Source organism: Gavialis gangeticus, unplaced genomic scaffold (assembly GCF_001723915.1).
Source record: "Gavialis gangeticus isolate Ggan-Ray unplaced genomic scaffold, GavGan_comp1, whole genome shotgun sequence".
Taxonomy (NCBI): domain Eukaryota; kingdom Metazoa; phylum Chordata; order Crocodylia; family Gavialidae; genus Gavialis; species Gavialis gangeticus.
The window spans coordinates 14541741-14559745 of record NW_017728994.1 but is presented as its reverse complement, the minus strand read 5'-3'; the positions used below and the strand labels follow the sequence as shown (position 1 = coordinate 14559745).

The 18005-nt window shown below is 40.0% G+C and overlaps 1 protein-coding gene across 5 annotated transcripts in view; it reads right to left on the bottom strand.

Annotated features, from left to right (window-relative positions):
- Nucleotides 1-18005, bottom strand: part of RASGEF1A (RasGEF domain family member 1A) — a 373737-nt gene that overhangs the window by 10180 nt on the left and 345552 nt on the right. For all 5 annotated transcript variants that reach the window (XM_019502317.1, XM_019502319.1, XM_019502321.1 and 2 more), the window contains 7 exons: nt 15138-15266; nt 8689-8826; nt 4898-5119; nt 4291-4365; nt 2759-2851; nt 1019-1121; nt 636-715 (listed from right to left, as the gene is read on the bottom strand). In XM_019502317.1, the coding sequence (XP_019357862.1) occupies nt 636-715; nt 1019-1121; nt 2759-2851; nt 4291-4365; nt 4898-5119; nt 8689-8826; nt 15138-15266 (840 nt within the window). The remainder of the gene's footprint in view (nt 1-635; nt 716-1018; nt 1122-2758; nt 2852-4290; nt 4366-4897; nt 5120-8688; nt 8827-15137; nt 15267-18005) is intronic.

Genomic DNA, 18005 nt, shown 5'->3' with positions numbered 1-18005 from the left:
CAGTCACCTAGTTTTTTAACTAGGATGGGGTGAGAGACGGTGTCAAAGGCCTTGCTGAAGTCCAGAAAGACTACATCCACCGCGACACCTGCATCCATGGCCTTTGTGACCTGATCATAGAAGGCAATCAGGTTGGTCTGACATGATCTCCCCCTAATAAATCCATGCTGAAGAGCTTTAGTTAAAGCACCCTTGCCACCATTTTGAATTGTATGGACTCTGATGTACAGGACACTGCAGACGCTTTAGAGTGGCTCTTGGAGCCGCCCTAATTAAAGTGCCCCTCAGCCCTGGAGCACATGAAATGACGCCTTAGCATTTTCACAGGGGAAGGTGAGAAAAATGCTCACTTTAAAAAGGAATGCCAAAGAACATCCTTTGAATTGAATCTGAAACCACTTTGAGGTAAGCTTTTCCAACAGATAATTTATTTCCTCTTTTTCCCACAATAGGGAAATATTTTCAAAACAGAGTAAATGGCAAGTGTTTTTCTGCCAGCCCCAATGTATACAGTGAGGACCCTTAATGTATAGTGCCTGCTTCATCTCTGTTACTTATGCTGCACCCCGGCCTGTGCTGTTGGCATTGTTACATGGTGCTTGTTTAAATAGGATATTAATCTTACATATACTCACCTCTAAGACGTCAAATTTGGCTGTTTTGACCTTGGACCAAGTTTTCTTTAGTCTTGCCACAGGACTCAAGTTCATTCCAGCTAAAAGGACAGGAGAGAGGCAAAAAAAAAACAAACCAAAAAAGATAAAACCTAAATTCAAAGGCTGGGTTTCTTCCCCCCTAAGTGTCAAAATGCACTTAAAATGTGCATTTTATGCTTTAGAAAGCCATTCAGCTTGACAACTGAAGCTTGTCAAGCTAACACCCACTACATTAGTCTGTCACCAGTGCATAGTACCACAGGAAGGATGTGCATACAGATCCAGTGATTTAATTTAGGGACTAGCTAAGCACCTAAGGTCACTTAAGACTTAAAGTCAGCAACAATGCTGAGGACACTCACAGATAATGGCCATCATGGAGTTAAAGTTTCCAATGTTGAAGCACTCTCTTGCCACATCAATGAAAAATTCCACTATTCTTGTCCTTTGCTTTTTCTTCACAACCTGAAACAAAGAAGATCCCATTGAAACCAAGGGAATGATGCATGTTGGATGTGGGGTTATTCCAACATGCTGTTGGAATAAGCAGTTCCATTTTTCACCAGCTAAGAGTTTTTCTTGAGGCAGTCTTCTGGGTGTTTTTTCAAGATTCCTTTCGTTATTAAAAATAGTTATAGTGTTTTGGGCTGTTATCATGTGGAAGAGTGGAATTCTTTGTTTATATATCAGATAAAGGGCAGTGTTTTAGGGAATCTTATAAAAGCAAGCTAGACACTATTAAGTAATTTCCTTTCTCTGAAGAAGGGAGAGAGAATGGAGCAGCCACCAGAATGCCAGAGATACGCAAACAGTTCAAGTATCAAAGGAAGAAGAATGCCACATGGGTATGCTAGAGGGACTGTATATATTAATTCCAGGGGGAAATGCAAAGCGGGTTGGAAGGCAAATACTATCCAGGTCCAAGTTTTCCCTTTCTAAATCAACAGATTAATCCAAACTCTCTAGATTGACGGTAGATGAGGGAAGTGTAATAAGATGCTGACATATCCCCATTTACTGCAGTGATGCTGGTGGATGAGACTAGACATCTGCACAGCTGATTTACTTGTGTAAGCAGAGACTGTTCTGCAAGTTGGCTTTACTAATCACTGGTTTATGGTGTGATTGTCCAAGAGCCACTAATAAATACTAACAGATCATTCCATGGTGGCTTTTATTATGGGAGCAGTTATTCTGGAGATCAGTGATAATAAGCAAGTCTCCAGAAGCCACAGCAATGGTACTTTAAGAAGAGGGTCTGTAGATTAAGCAGGTATGACAACTGAACTATCCTTTTCCCATAAAACTGATTTTTTTTTTCAATTTAGGAGTAAGGCATGCAGAAGGATCTTCCTTGTCCTTGCTGTTCTAAGGACTTGTGGTCAGATCCAAAGATGATAAAAGTTGTGCTAATCTATACTAGCTAGAGTAGTTGCCTTAAGCTTTCAGAGGTCTAAGTGCATTCTACTCTGAAATGTTTTCAAAGTGGTAACATTTTTCTTCCCAGAGTTTTGAGTGCTAGAAAAGACTTGAAAGGTGAACTCACTTGAGAGGGGGAAATATGTATAGAAAAGGAATTAATGGAAAGCATTTCTTGAATATGTTTCTCTGTATGTTACAGTTCTTAACATAGATCGTCTGTCTGCTTGCCCTGTTTCTTCCCCTTGATCCTTATGCAAGATCCTTAACCTTGTCCTTGTAACAGCACAAGGTATTCTGATGGCAATAACCATGATATCACAGTGCACTGAAAAGATAGTGTGTTTGCAATATAGTAAAACCTTTGTTTAAAGAAGGGCAAATTTGGGAAGACACAGATGCCATAAAAACATTCATAAAGTTCTATTCAGTGTAACATTTGTAAAGTTTTATTTCTTAGCCATGACTGCTGGTAACATAAAAACCACCCAGAAATACATTCTGAACTTTTAAACATTAAGCATGTACCTAACTATACACGTAACCTTTCTGACTTTAGAGAGGCTGCTCATACGATTAAAATTGTGCTGGATCTGGTTCCATACATGTAATATCATAATTGTGGTGGGGTTTTTGTCTTTTTGGAATGATTCCTTGGCTATTTTCTTTTCATCCATACTTACCCTACAAATTTCTGTAGCTACCAACATGCTAAGGCAGTTGAACCAGTTATCATAGGCCTCCAAGTTGTAGGTTTTGGTAACATCACCCCGGCACTGAAAGAGAAGAAGCTCTGTGTTAATCCTATACTAAATCCTGATGAAGATGACAGTAAATGTGTGCTGTTATTACTATGTATAAACCCCTATTTCATTTGAAGTAATTAGAAAATCTAAGTGGATGGCTCTGGATTAAGAGGAAAAAGACCTCTTAGAAAATAGGAAGCTGAACATACTTATTTTTATTCCCCTGAAGAGTTGTGAAAGAAGCAGGCATGGATTTATGATTTGGCCAAATGTATTTATTTTTTCTATCCCTTTACCCTCCCTCACCAAAACACACATATTGTTGTATGTCCAGACTTCTTAACACCCTTTTTAAAGGTAACAACAGAAGAAAGTTAATAGGAGAAACCATGACATGCTAGCTTTAAGCAACATTTTTCTAAAGGATTCCCTACTGGTAACAAGACCTGGAGCCAGAATTATTGGTTAGTGATGTGAATTATTAATCTTTCCTATCAGCCTGTTCTTGCAGCGTTGGCACTGGAGTGAGTGGCTGGATGCCCAGAGGTCAAGGGTTTGAGGCCACAGCAGAAGTGCTTATGGCACAGCCCTGTTAGATTCAGCATATCTGCAAATTCCACTAAAATACCTCGTCAAAAGGATATGAGAAAAGCAAGGATCTTTCCTACCTTTTTGTGTAGAGAACATTGTATAAAGCTTTTTAATCTCTGCATAGTTTTCCTGCTATTGAGGAACCAAGGAATAGGATACATAGAAAGGGCAATTCTGTCTCCATCCTTTTTGTCTTCTAAATTTCTGATTGTGCCACTGTTAAAGTATCAGAAAACTTGGGGGAAGAGACAGTCCCTGTCTTTCTCTCAACTGTTTTGTAGGCCACAAAGAGCCACATGTAACAAAAAGAAACCCACAGTTAGAAGCAGCAAGACTAAGGCTGCAGGATTCTTGTACTGCTTTACTGAATATGTGAAACTGCAAGTTCCACCTTCTTGAGCTATAATACTTGTATAAATTAGTGAGCCCAGTAGGCTATCCTCTCTGCTTGGTGGATGTCATTCTTATGAGTGATGTTCTATATGCTCTGTTCAACATTTAGTTATTCTTTGCCTTTGAATATTGTCTTATTTTTCAGCCATTTGAATGGAAATAAACATGAGAGAGAGAGAGAACTAATGAACATTGCTTAATCAACTTTGTTGGATTTAACATACTTAAAGTTTTGAAAAGCATGATGTAGTAGTAGCCAGTTCATAAAGTAGTCTGAATAAGTAATAGACTAACATATCCATTTGGGCACTAAAAATTTGCTAGATTCAGTGCTACCAAACCAAATCATCTCATCTTCAGGTAGCTGAAGTGGAACTACCATTGAGTTGTGCCGCCTCCTTGCCTTTAATGGATATTGCATACATATTTGAACTCTTGAGGCTCTTTACTTTGGCTGTGCTTGATTTCCTCCTCCACACACATACCTTGTGATTATCCAGTGAGTCCATGTGGCTGACAATCTGCATCAGATCCTCAGGGTAAATGTTGCTCACCCTTTCCTGCATTAGAATGACAGAAGAGATTGTCAGTTGTACACATGCAGATGTTGACAGGGAACAGAGCTGAGGCGTGAAGGCCACTTTGATATTTTCCAATTCTCTTTGCTCTACTTTTTTTGTCTGATCCAGGGAACCAACAAGAAGTGTTGTCTTTTGTTTAGTTGTGACCATAAGTCTTGTCATATGCCAACTGGGGACTGGGTAAGAAGTTTTTACCATGGCTGCCAGGTCTCCTCACCTTCATTCTCGATCAGTAGATTTTGAAGAAGAGGCTAAACATTTTGGAAGGCTCTGTGGTTGCTTCTGTCATAGCTGGGTTATAAAGTTGCCTCTAGATTTTTGGGACGTGTATGTTTTCCTCCCTCATAAACCCATCTACCTGCCCTCATTCATCACTATCATCAATTAGGTGGGAGCATTTAATTAGGCTGAAGATTCCTGTTGAAGACAGAAGCCTAATGCCTGGCCAAGAACACATTCACACACAGTAAACAAAGTGAACTGATTTAAAAAAGCAATATCAAAATCTCACCAGTTCAATATGAGTCAGCTGCTGTGCCAAGATGAGAGGGTCACAACACACACTCAGTATGTCCTTCTGAGTTGACTGCGGCTTGTTTTTAAGGATGGTTCCTTTATCAGCAACAGGTTGCCGAAATTTCTCTCTAATCTCTTGGTACTGACTCCGTGCAGAGAGGGTCATCAACAGATTCTGTGTCATCTGGCTAATGATTTTTTTCACAGTTCCATTTTCCTAAGCATAAGAGGGCAGGATCATTGATTAAGAGCCTTTACTTTGGATTAGGGATTTGTATCAACAAATAATTTCTACCTGAGCTAAATAAATGCTGCCTAGCATCCTATCTTCTATCCAGTTACCAAAGTTCTTTATCATGTGGTTTTTGAGCCCAGTTCAGGATACCCTAGGCATCTGTGTAGCTTTACTAACATTTTAACCCCCTCCTCTGTAACTGTGCTCCCAGTAGCTTGGCTGTCATTGCAGCAGCTCATCTTGGCTCCAAATCCATTTCAAAAGGTTTATCAGTCACTTAGATAGAGGAGTAATGAAAGACTGAAGGTCAGCATAATGATTTCTGGTCTCTTTCTCATTTTGCAGAGACAAAGTATTTATTAGACTTGCACACATAACTAATCAAGTCTGGCTGCCCTGAACAGACTCTTGGGAATTCCCAGATTGGAAGACTCTCCTGCACTGTTCTAACTTGGCATAATGATTGCTTACACACCCAACCAGTCAAAAAGAGAAGATGCAAATATTCCATGGTAGAGTTCACTTTCCAGTGCCTGTATCTCCTGCAGCACCTTCTAAATGCCCCAGCTGCTCTGGCCCTTGGCAGTCTCACAAAGGAACAGGGCATGCAGTTAATGGTCTTACTTGAAACAAAGGAAATCTAGGATGGATATCATGAAGAGCTTATTAATTATGAGGGTGGCTGACCACTGGAACAAATCAAATTACTTAGAGGTTGTGGAACCTCCATACCTGGAAGTTTTTAAGAACAAGTTAAACTAGTAATTTTCAACCATGATACTGTGGCAGCCTGGGGTGCCATGATATTTTACAGGGGTGTCATGCATTATTGGCCCTCTAAAATGTGCAAGCACCTACACATGATTCACAAGTTAAATCCAGAGATTTCACATAGGAATCCACAATATCAGAAGCATTATGACCTGTTGTAGTCTTTATGAGTTCTCGCAACAGAAGAATTACTTTATTTTTCTGTAGTCAGGAAAAGGGTGAATACTAAGAGCAGGCATTTTCCAAGAGGTTTCCTGGGTCTAACAAGGCTGAGAACCTCTAAGTGAGCTAGGCAAATGCTTGGCTAGGATAGTTGAGCCAGAGACGATCCTGCCATGAACATGGGACTGAAGTAGATGACCTGAGGTACCTTCCAGCCCCATCTTTCTATGATTAACTAATGTTTCTGATAATGTTCCTTGTTTTCTTCCCTATGCAATTAATCATCTATTTTCCCTTCTTCATTTGCTTGGTACTACGGCCATCTAAGGGTTAATGTTGTTGCTGTCACGTGTCTGCATCCAGAGTTAACTGGATGCATTTCGAAGAACTGAAATAGGTCTGTAGTTATTGCCACTAACATGTGATGATGACCAAAACCTACGTAACAGATGTGAGAGACTGTGACTACTAAATACTTGTATACAGTATACGATAATTAAGCAACAATGTTGTTAGAATGTTTCTCTACAAAGCAATAATCTGTTTCCAACTGGAATCAAATAAGAAGCTGAAGGCAGCATAATTTATTTTTGTGAGGCAACTGGATTATTGCTAAACAGCAGCTGGTTGAAACTGTTATTGCTATTATGCTACACATGTTTAGAAATATGGGGATAGGGTGTTCTTTAAGAGTCTAATCTATGTTATGTTGGATTTTATACTGTAAATCCATGCTTTCAATTGTTATGTCTGACTGACACCTGTGTAAGTGAGAAGGGAATGCCCCCCCCCCCCTTGTGAATCATATGGAAACAGGAAATTAAATAGTGGCTAAAGCTACTCTAAGTTTAGAGATCACCTATTTTTGCAACTATAGTCAAAGTCTTCTAGATTGGTGATTTTGTTTTAGCTTGACTTTTATTTTTTCCCCAAGGTCTTTTTACCCTAAAGTTCTCCCAGCTTGCTTCCAGTGCCATTGAGTACACGTGACTCACCCTTGCTGATGTCAGAAGTAAATTTGACTCTGAACAGGGCTGTTGCTTAGTCCTAACCTCAAATGCATGGTCCTGAATGTTGGAAGAAACTGCATCCTGAAAGATCCTAAACAAGGGTCAGTTAAATCTTAGTAATGTCTTGCACATCAGATGTGAGCTGATCCTCAAGAGAATTGCTTCTGTAATATGCCTGTGTCTTGCCTACCTGTGCTGGGATCATATCTGTCCTACATGTTTGCTTATTCAAACATGGCAATTTGTTTTGCTATCCTCAAGTTTCCAGACCAAATATACTGTCATCTTCAGTACTGTTGTCATGCATCTGTTCTTTATTAATTCATAATGTCTTGTATTTCGAGGAGAACTTCCCTGGGGAAGCCAGAAATGTAAAAGCTTAAAAGGTGTTGCTTTAGACACGGTTAAGTAATTTATTACAGCATAAAAGAATAGGCAACAAGTGATCCTGGAAACTGTTTACTGTTTGTCAGGTCATCAGATTACATTTCTAAGGGTCAGAGGCAACCTAGCCTTTTGCTAACTGAGAACCTGGGATGTAGCCTTGTTTAAGGGATAAATGCTATGATAACATAATAAATGGATGGTACCAGAAACCTCAACAACCAGTGCACTGAGCTATTTCATAAAACAAGGCAAATACATTTTCTCCAACTAGCAATTTCTTTGTGCACAATGGAGCTTGTGAAGTGGGGGGAGCCACAGCATTTCCTCTAGTTCAAAATAATAGATTTAAAACAGTCTTATCCAGAAGGCTATATTATCTGGACTTACTGCAAATGGCAGATGTTAAAAAAAGAAAAAGAAAAAAAAACTCCTGTCATGGTAGGATCTCTGACAATCTCAACTTCTGGCCTACCCTACACTATAACTGCAGCAGATGGCATACCATAATCCTTCCTCCCTTTCCATTTGAAGATGCTGACTTTTCTTTAATAGTATGGAGGGTAAACAACGTTGTCAATACAATAAAACTGGCTTACTTCCTTCTGAGGACTGACGCAGTGTGCGAATGCATCGTGTCTTATAACTACCTTTCAGAATTCTGTCAAACTTGTTGCTTTTCATTCTTCTGCACACAAATCAACAAAGCGTGCACGGAATCCTTTTGTATCTCAGGCTCTTTGTGACTCATCTTAAAAATATCGTCAAAGATTTTGGATTTGTGATGTGACCAGATTTAATAGGTAGACTGTTGCTCAAAGAAAATCTGATGAGCTAATATAAACATAGCATCACACCTGGTAATGTTACTGTTGTCATCATGGCTATCACTGGGGACCAAGCCTGAGACTTCCAGACCCGTTCTTCTTACAGATATTTTACAATTTCACTGTTATTCCTTACAACCAGTCTTCTACCTCCTCCCTCCCATTTCATCTTCTGTACCATGATCTAGTGCTGGTTCAAGTGCAAACTGGTATATAGAGTTTCTTCCTAATTGACCCTTAAGTGCACCACTTAGCTATCGGCATTACTAAACTGAGTTAAGCCACTGCTGGGGAAATGTAAAGAAAGTAGGAGAGCAAACCTGACATGTTGAGAGAAACTAGTTCTAAATTAGTATCAGTCTTGTTCTTGTATATTGGGTTATTTTCCCCACCATACCTCATTGCAGTGTGTGATCCGGTGAGCAATCTCTTTCAACTCTTTCATAGATTTGTCATCTTGGAAGTCATAAGGAAATGTTTCAGTCCATTCCTTCAGGAGCTGAATGATCTTGGCAGCAAAGGATTTTAGCTTTGCCTAAAGAGCAATAGAGATTAGTTAATTACTGACCCACAGGCCTTTTTTACATTCTTTAAAGGAAGTGTTTGCTTGACAGAAAAAATTAAACTGTTATCCACAGCTGAAAAATCTTTGCAGTGGTATTGTGCAAAGAAACTGTTGTTAATTTAAAATTGTACAGCATCAGATTCACAGCTGATGGCCTGGCTCCACCAATGCTTCCTTTTGAAGATATTTTTTTTTTAAAGCTAGTTTGAAAAAGTCAGGACAATGGTAGGTCTGTGCAAGTGCTTGCAATCAATTCCAAGGGGGAGTAGAGTTTTTCTTATTTACATTAGCAGAAGGTCAGGGGACTGGGACTATCTTGATTCAAATATATGCAGGCTGCAGCATTCTAACCAAAGTGTCTTTCACATGAAGCTCTTACAAACAACATTTTTCTTTTATAGAAATTTATCAGACCTGTTTGATTGTGCTACATTTAAAAACCAAATGGACCTTGAAAGTAAAATGTTGGCTCTTACACAAAAAAGCCATCATTCAGAGTAAGGGAGAAGCTGTTTTCTAGCTTGGTCACTTACAAGTGAACGCTCCAGGGCCATTCTATCAGATATAACTGAGATGCCAATTACTTCTGTCTATGTGGGGAAAAGAGAGTAGCACTAGTAAAATCAAGGGAGTTATCTTGTAAGGTTTGGAGACGGTGCTAATAAACAATACTTCCTCATACTCCATGATTACTTGGCAGTTTATCCAAGCTATCAGTAAAATTCAACTTCAGCTAGAAACATGGTTTGTTAAGTTGTGTACTATCTGACAAAGCTAGAGTAGCTCCCCACAGTGTCATACTGCAGCAGCACCTCCACTGAGTGCCTTCTAGCAGACTGCACACATGTTCTCACTGATTTTTATCTAAGATGCTGCACCTCAAACAGCACTCCTGGCAAGAACTGTCTCATTGTGCAGAAGGTGATGAATCCCAATTTGGAAGGCAGGAAACATAATGTCAGTTACTGTGTTGGTCAAAGTATGCTCAAAGAGTCAGATGACATTTTTGTTACTCTGCAAAACTCAGTAACTGCCAATGTCTGTCCAATGCTAGAGTAAATTATGGACAATGTGTAGTCATTTGGGAGAGAGATTGCATTTTGCCAAGGGCCAAATTCTTCCCTGTAGTCAGTACAAATCAGTGTGAACACATTGTCTAAATAAGGACAGAATCTGTTCTTGATGGGACAGGAAGCATCTAATTTTAATCCTGTTGATCCTTATCTCCAATTAAGAGACTTACTAAAAATAAATGAAGCACTAAAAAAGAGGAACATTGTTGTTGTGAATAAGTATTTGGGTTTTTACAGTCTCAGTTGTCAGCTAAAAAAGTTCCACTATGCAAACTGCAGTTCCTCCTCGGAACTGGCAAGGTACTTCCCTCTAGTTAACCTCCATACCACGCCTGCTGGAATCCACCAAAAATGAACTAGCAAGTAAAAGTAGCAGTTGAGGAAATGAATGGGTTTTCCATTGAGGCAAAAGAGAATGTCGTCCCAGAACCTGGTGGGAATTCCCACCCAAACATCGGGTCAGTGTTATGAAAGAACTCTCCCTGTCTGTTGTTATTAACTGGCTGCTTATGCTGACTTTTTTCTTTTTAACAGCACACTGAAGTACAATCAGTGTGGGAATTAATGATGGCTAATATGAATTTAAAATTAGATCACACAGGGTTTGAACATTTCAGAAATGAACTACTAAGAGACTGGGAATGGGAGACGGGGCTTTGTAATAAAAGAATATAAGTTGCACTCCATGGCCATGTCCAGATGAGTGCAGACGTGTGCCACATTGCACATGCAGGTGTTCCCTGCACTGCTACCTCACATGGGGTTTTTTGGCCCCGGGAGATCTCATGGGGTCAAAAAAACCCACGCTGAGACAAAAGTGGGGTAGATCATGCGGCAGCACTGCACACCACCCCAAACCAGAGCCTGGCCAGCCAGAGTCGCACACTGGTTGCCACCCAGGCTCTGAGCTGCAGGAGTGCTGTGGCTGCAATTCCCCAAGGCCCCCAGGACCCAGGTAAAGCTGCTGGGGCCAACACAGTTGCATTCAGAGGGCGTTTTCTGGCATGTGGCAGGTTATGCAGGGGAAGGGTTGTGGGGATCAGAGAGCCTCTCTGATCCCTCCCCCCACAGACCCTATCTGTCCTCTAGATCTCCCCAAACACCCTCACTAACCTTTTGCATCCTGATCAGGTGGCCATTTTTAACATCTAACATCACCAAATGTCTGTACATTTGCTTTTAATACTGATTATCTTGACAACGCATCTTTTAAACTTGGAAGCTTAGGTGGGGGAATCCACACTTTTTCCTCAAAGTTGTAAAGCCCTGTGGTGCTTTGAGCATTTACTTAGAATAATGTTTTATTGGTGAGGTGTGTTTTCTCTAGCACATTCACAAGTTGTCAGGATTTGTCCCTGTGGAAAGCTAGGAATCTTTTGTAAAATGAACTACAAGCTGTGTTACCCTGCAAGAACACAGGTGCACAAAAGCTTATTATTTAATCAGTCTCTTAGAATGGCTGATGAAAACAAGATGTTCCTTTTGAGTGCAACACTGGAAACCATCCCCACAACAAAATATGAGATTCCTATTTCATGTGCATGCTGATAAAACACAGAACGGAGGGACTGGCTTCTGCTGATGCACGTATCTGTGATAACCCAGATATAACATTGTAAAGATCTGTGTGGGTGGCAGCAACAGGCACATTTATTTATGACATGCTTCCAAAATGATACCCTCCTCACGCTTCTGTATCCCTGCTTCAGATTTGAAATATCCCCTCTTCTGAGGCCTGATCCAAACCTTTTTAGATTCTGTGGGAATGAATATTTCTTTTGGTGAATTTAGGAGAAAACACCCATTCACTTCAAGGAACATTGGAACAGGGCCCTTAAACAGGGAATAGACTAGCTTACAGCTGCACCACATAATGACTATCCACAGCTGCAAAATAGGAGAGAGACCTTGAGTGCTTTGTTATAGGAAGGCAACTCTGCACTCTTGCCCACTCTCACATCCCCTCTCACATTTTAACACAGCACATTAATATTTAGTAAAAACTATGAATTGCTATCTATTGAATATAGCAAGGTTCTTGTCCAGTTCCTCAGTTTAAATGGTCTTTGCTCCCCTGAAGTGGCTCCACCTGACAGTCAGAGCTCTCATACATTTGTTTTCTCTCTTTAAAAAAAGTAGATTGTGAATTCAGTGCTCAAAGCTGGCAGAGGGATAGCAGATGTATAAGGTAAGTTCTAGTGTTTGCTAGATTTAATGGAAGCTCTCTATCTTTCAAGAAGAACTCTTTAATTCACTCTTGTGGTCTTCCATACCTGTGCCAATCCAGAACCACAGGGACAAAGACTGTCCCACATTGCAGGGTGCAGACCACTGAGGGTCAGGAATTAGGTTAACTGGAGGAGCTGTAGGCAAGGGAAGCCTTTAATCAGTGGGTGGTTTGGTAGGGTAAAACTTGTTAGAAGCTTGTATACTTTCTTTGTGTCTACAGTAAAATAGACTTAATTAAAATGATGGGAAAAAACGATTCCAGGCAATGGAAGACATTGGTCACGATCCAAGTTAAATAATAATTCAAAACAAAGTTGTCCTTGAGCACAAACGTTTTCTTATGCAAAACCATTTCCTCATTCCTCATATACCACACTTTCAGCAACTGTGTTTATTTTTGGGCAACACTCTGGTATTCTCTGAACCATTCACTTCTGGCCCTGTCTGTTCTTGCTATGCTCCTGGAAAATTAAATTTATTTCTTACTGAAAGGGTTAATGATTGCACTTGATGCCCTAACTTACGAGACCTGTTTTCTAGCTGGTCATCAGGTACTACTACAGGGTGTTCTTGACAGACTAGAACACACTCCTTTTAATCTATCGACTAGTGCCTTGGAATACTTTCTACAGGGCTGTGACATCAGAAATGTGGGAATGATAACCATTGTGGTGCATAACCTCAGACTGGCTCCTTGCCAGTGCTTCATATTTAGGCACTACCCAAACAACAAGGGAATAAGCTTTTTATTTAGGATTTGTTTATGCAAATCTCTTATAAGAAGCATCAGCTCTATTTAACTCTTTGTGCTAGCGACTTCCTGCTGCAGAAGTACTTCAAAGGTTCTTGCAGATGCTGAAACCCAGTCATGATCTATTAGGTTCCATGGAGAGTGATTTCAGTTGGTAAGCTCCACAACACTCATGGGATCAGTGTTATGCTCCTACAGAGTAGCTAAATAAAGCAAATGATTTGCAAATGTTAACAGGCCAAATTCTTCTTGGGTGTAAGCTCGTACAACACCAGTGAAAGATTGCTGGCCAAAGGCACACAGAGGCCCACAAGATGCACAGAAGTGTGATTTGCATAAACAAATCCAAATCATACAGAATCATAATTTTGTATCTAGTGAGAATAGAAAAAAAGTGCAATTGACCCAAGAGGGGGCTGACAGGACTTTGCAGGGGGGGGAGGGAGGGGAGGGGATAAAGCAGGAAAAAAAATAGTGAACAGGAGGTGTAAAGTAAAGCAGCCTCCCAAATGCACACGATTTATTTTCGAGCCCTGCTGTTAGCTGATTTTTCCTTTAGGCCTATTTCCAAACTGTCAACAGAAGGTGTAAGAGTGTGTGTCAGGAGTGTGAATGGCTTTGGTTGATGTCCTTCTGCTACTTGCTTTTCTTGCCGCATCATCTGTGTGTGTAAGTTACCTGTGTTTTCTATGCCACTGACTGTCAAAGTTCCACACATAATGCCCTGCCACTTGCATCTCATGTCTTAAGCAAAAATAGCCACTACATTTGAATGACTGAGGCTTATTTTAGCAAGAATGCGTTGAAGTATACTTTTTAGCAATGAGGCTTCTCGATTTGTATTTCAATTATTCTTAAACCTAAGTATCCTGCCTGTGAGTTTGGAAGGTTTAATTCCTGATTGCAATCAAATTCATTCTTCATGTATATGGACAGTTTAATTGGTTGAAGCTGATTCAACAAGGTGTTTAAACAGTGCAACTATTATTGTGCCTAAAATTACAAATGTAATTGCGTTGCAGATTTGTGGACTCAAAAAGAACAGTCTCAAATCATGCCTATATACTGGATCTGAACCCTAGTTACTAAGAGCATTAATAATATTTCTGGTATCCTCCCATTCCTGTGTCCCTCAGCAAATCCCAATATCAGTTGAAATCTGAAATACCACAAAAGTTCAAGAAAAATGTTCCTAACAGAAAAAACAAAACCTGGAAATTTTCAAATATATATCACTGCTATCAGCATAGGTTCAGCTCTGTCATTTGTTGCCAAGTTACAATTTTAAGCACTACACTATCAAATTTTAACCTTGCTCAGAGATTTTCTAGTTGACACAGGGCTTAAAACATCACCTTTGCCTTTCAGTCAGTTTACAGTAAGGTGCTCAGTATTTGATTGTATTGTGGTATGATGAGGGGAGTTGCAGAAAAAAAAAGCAGGTTTCAAATGGTGTAATCCCAAGGGCCAGTTGGGGCTGAGTTGTTGCCAGGCAAACAGAGAGCTCTTTACATGTCCCTACTGCTGTGCCTGTTTACTTCTATTGAAACATATGCCATTGGGGCTGAACCAGTTTTGGCAAGCTATTTAAGCCAATTTGGTGGGAAGCTATTTAAAACTTCCCTTAATGGAACGAAAGCCCAAGAAAGCTTGTTCTTGTAAGCTTTGCATTCCATAGGCTGCTTGCAGAGCAGGAAGGGTGAAGGTTTGGGAAATCATTCAAAAGCTGTATCAGACTTCTTGCTTACTGAAACCAAAACCTGCTGGGTGGTTGCCCCTCATTAGTACACTTGGTATCTGTTTATTAAAGTCAGTCAGTTAAGAATATGAGTAAGACCTGCAGAGTTGCCTTTGATAAACGGAAATCTGTGACACGCCAAATTGCAATCTTTGCTATACTTAGTTGTTCAAATATTTAAAAAGCCTACTGTAACAGTTTGAATATTCAGTATCTTACAGTGACCAAAGGCACTACAGTGTATGCCCACTAGAGAAGGAAGTACTATAAAGCTGCAGCCCATTGAAGTTATTTAGCAGAGCTTTGTGATTAACAAAGTAACTGTGTATCTGAGGACCCTGATGTAAGCATAGAGGTCACCAGTTCTGTGGCATACTTCTTCTCCCTGTGTCCATTTGTTTTTTATGTGTACAGTTAAAAAAAAAAAAAGAAAGAGGAAAATGAAATGTGGCAGAAGCTTAGGTCATTGCAGAAACAATTATTCATTTACCTTTTCTGCCTCGGTCCCCATCTCAAGCTGTTGCTTCTGTTTAATGCAGATCTGCCCCACTTTTGCCAGGAGTTCATGTGGGTGAATAAAGACTCGTGAGCTCAGTAGAAAAGTAAAGATGTAAGTCCTCTGAGGAAAAGGTTGGAGGAAAAAGCAAGAAGAAAAGGAAGGGAAAAAAAACATTACTCCACGTTCACAGAAATCAGTTGTCCACCTTAAAGACTACAAGGGAAAACTATCTTCTAGAAATCACAAATGTGAATTTCCCTAATTGTTAAATCTCCTCCTATATCTTCTTTTCTCACTTGTCCTTTCTAGCCAGTTAATGTCACTAGGAAGAAATACAGCATGTTTCAAAGCTGTTAAGAGTCATTGTTTTCAGATTCCCGAACTATTTAAGCTGCTAAACTATGTATTCCTAAGAGGTCATCAGTCACCAAAGAGACAAATGAAATATGTCCAAAATGGGCTACTATGCCTTCTTGAACACCATTATTTATACTGTTTTGTTCCTTTAAGAACAATTGGTTTTTATTTAGCTGCAGAAAGCTACTGCATGTTTATTCCAAATTGCAACCATATTTTTTTGTTCCCTGTGTGTTTTTTTTTTTTTCAGTGCTTTTTTCCCACAATCAGTGGTACAGACTTTGGCTCAGTTTTCTCCCATATGACAATAATTCGGTTTTGAGACAGTAGAAGTCTCTGCTTATTTGGGGCCCAGTTATGATTCTCTTGAGCTTGTACAGTGCTCTATAAACTCTAAGCATTATAATTTCTTATTAAGACTCTGTGGTCCAGGGCAGATCCTATTGCATCTATTGGGCATCCTATTTCTAAATTGCAATCCTATTCCATGCTGTTTGAGACCCTGGAATGTATTTATTTCTGTAATGTGCCTTGATCATAGCCTTACGACTAAAGGACATAAAGCAGCAAGAATCCAGCATCCTGTCTATCCTATTTTTTCAGGGTTTGGAACAGGGTGGAATATGATTGCACTTAGAATACTAAGGCCTCTGACAAATGTTACGCTTAATACATGATTAACCAGTTAATCTCATTTTAAATAGTAACCCATTTACATATATGTTCAGACAACTAACGGCACAATAAAAAAGGAAATAAACCACAAAACTTTTACAAAATACATGTAATAATTTTGTGGCTAGATTCCCATCATGCCTTAAATTGAATATGTGGTAGGGTGGATCATACTGGGTCTTAACTGGGCCCAATACAGTCCCCACCTGCAAGCTGTCAGCTGTCAGTTGGCTGACTGCACAGGTGCTCCAACCGGCTTTGCATGGACCCTGTGGATAGACAATCAGCTGATTGTTGGCTGGATCAGGACTGCAGTGAGGCTCCAGCTGGTGATCCAGTCAGCTGTCTTTGGCTGGCAGGGATGGCAGAGGGCCAGCTGGAGCTTCAGTGTGTGTCCCAATCCATCTGATGATCAGCGGATTGCTAGCCAGTAGGGACCACACCAGCCCAGTGGGAGCCCTGATGACAACCTGGATGACAATCAGCTGATTGTTGGGCACCTGGCTTTCAACTTGCTAGTGGGTTCCTCCTGTCCTAGCAATTAGGGTACAATTAGACTCTGATCTCTGATCCCAAAATCCCACATCCTGCCATGCATATGTGGGGTGAGAGCCCATTATGCTTTTTAAATGAACATATGTCAGTGGTTTTAAACACCTAAATAGAAACTAGGTATTCAATAGTGGAATAAAGATCTGGTTCTTAGTACTTTAAAGAAAAAAATGTATCACATTCTGTTTTAATTTACACCCAGGCAGTTTCACTAATCTGATTGAGTATACCTTCATGTCATGGAAGGTAAAATTTGTTCCACCGTATCTTTCTGACCTCCTAATGTAAATGGTTGATTTGTGACTGCTCTTCTTTAAAGGCCTATTAGATGTAACCCCATGAGGACTGAAAACATCCCCCTGCCTATTAAATAACACTGTTTCTAAACACTTTGTTTTTTCTTTAGGTACTTTGATTTGGTTCAGTTTGGAGTTGTCAACCCCTTGAACATGAATTTCAATTACAGATCCTACAGCCAAACTTGAATTGGAATGACAAATTCAAGCAAGTGTGTAAACTTAATTTACTTTCTCCCTTCTCTCCCCACCTGCCACAATAGTACCAGTAAACCAAGGCACCTGCAGATTTAAGGACAGTTAGCAGGATAGTGTCATCTGCTGTATGCTATATTCTGTTGCCTACTTTCTTCAGAAACACTCAGCTAAATCATAATGATGGTGACCTTTATGAATCCAAGTAGAAGATCATGACTTTATCTAATTGTTGGCAAACAGCTATTAATGAAATACAGTCTGTTTTTTCTAGAGTGTCCATTATACACAATATCCTAACAGTTCAGGAGTGAAAGAGTAAAAGAAAGGCTTTATGGTAAACTTAATACTGAGATTGAGTTTTAGAAATGAAAGAACCATAGTATATATGTTTAAAAAGTCAGCTCTGTCCCTGACAGAAAGGAGGCTTTTTATTGGAAGAGAAGAATAAATGAGAACAAGACAAGGTGAGAAGGTATGATGAACAGGGTGAGGAAGTGATGAAATGTTCACTTTTGGGTTTTAGTAATCTTACTGGTCCAAGTAACATCCCTATAATTAAAACGGGGAAGGAATAACCAGCATGGTGTATTAAATTCTTAATTTACTGCAGGTTGATGTAGAAACTAAGTGAGACATAGGGGTGATTCAGGGTCAGGTCCTCAGATGGTGATACTCAGTAAAGCTCTACTGAGGACTTGGATTTATGCCAATTTTTATACCAGCCTCCAGAGCCAAAACTCTGTAAAGAAGTTACAGAAGCATGGGGGGGGGGGGGGGGGGG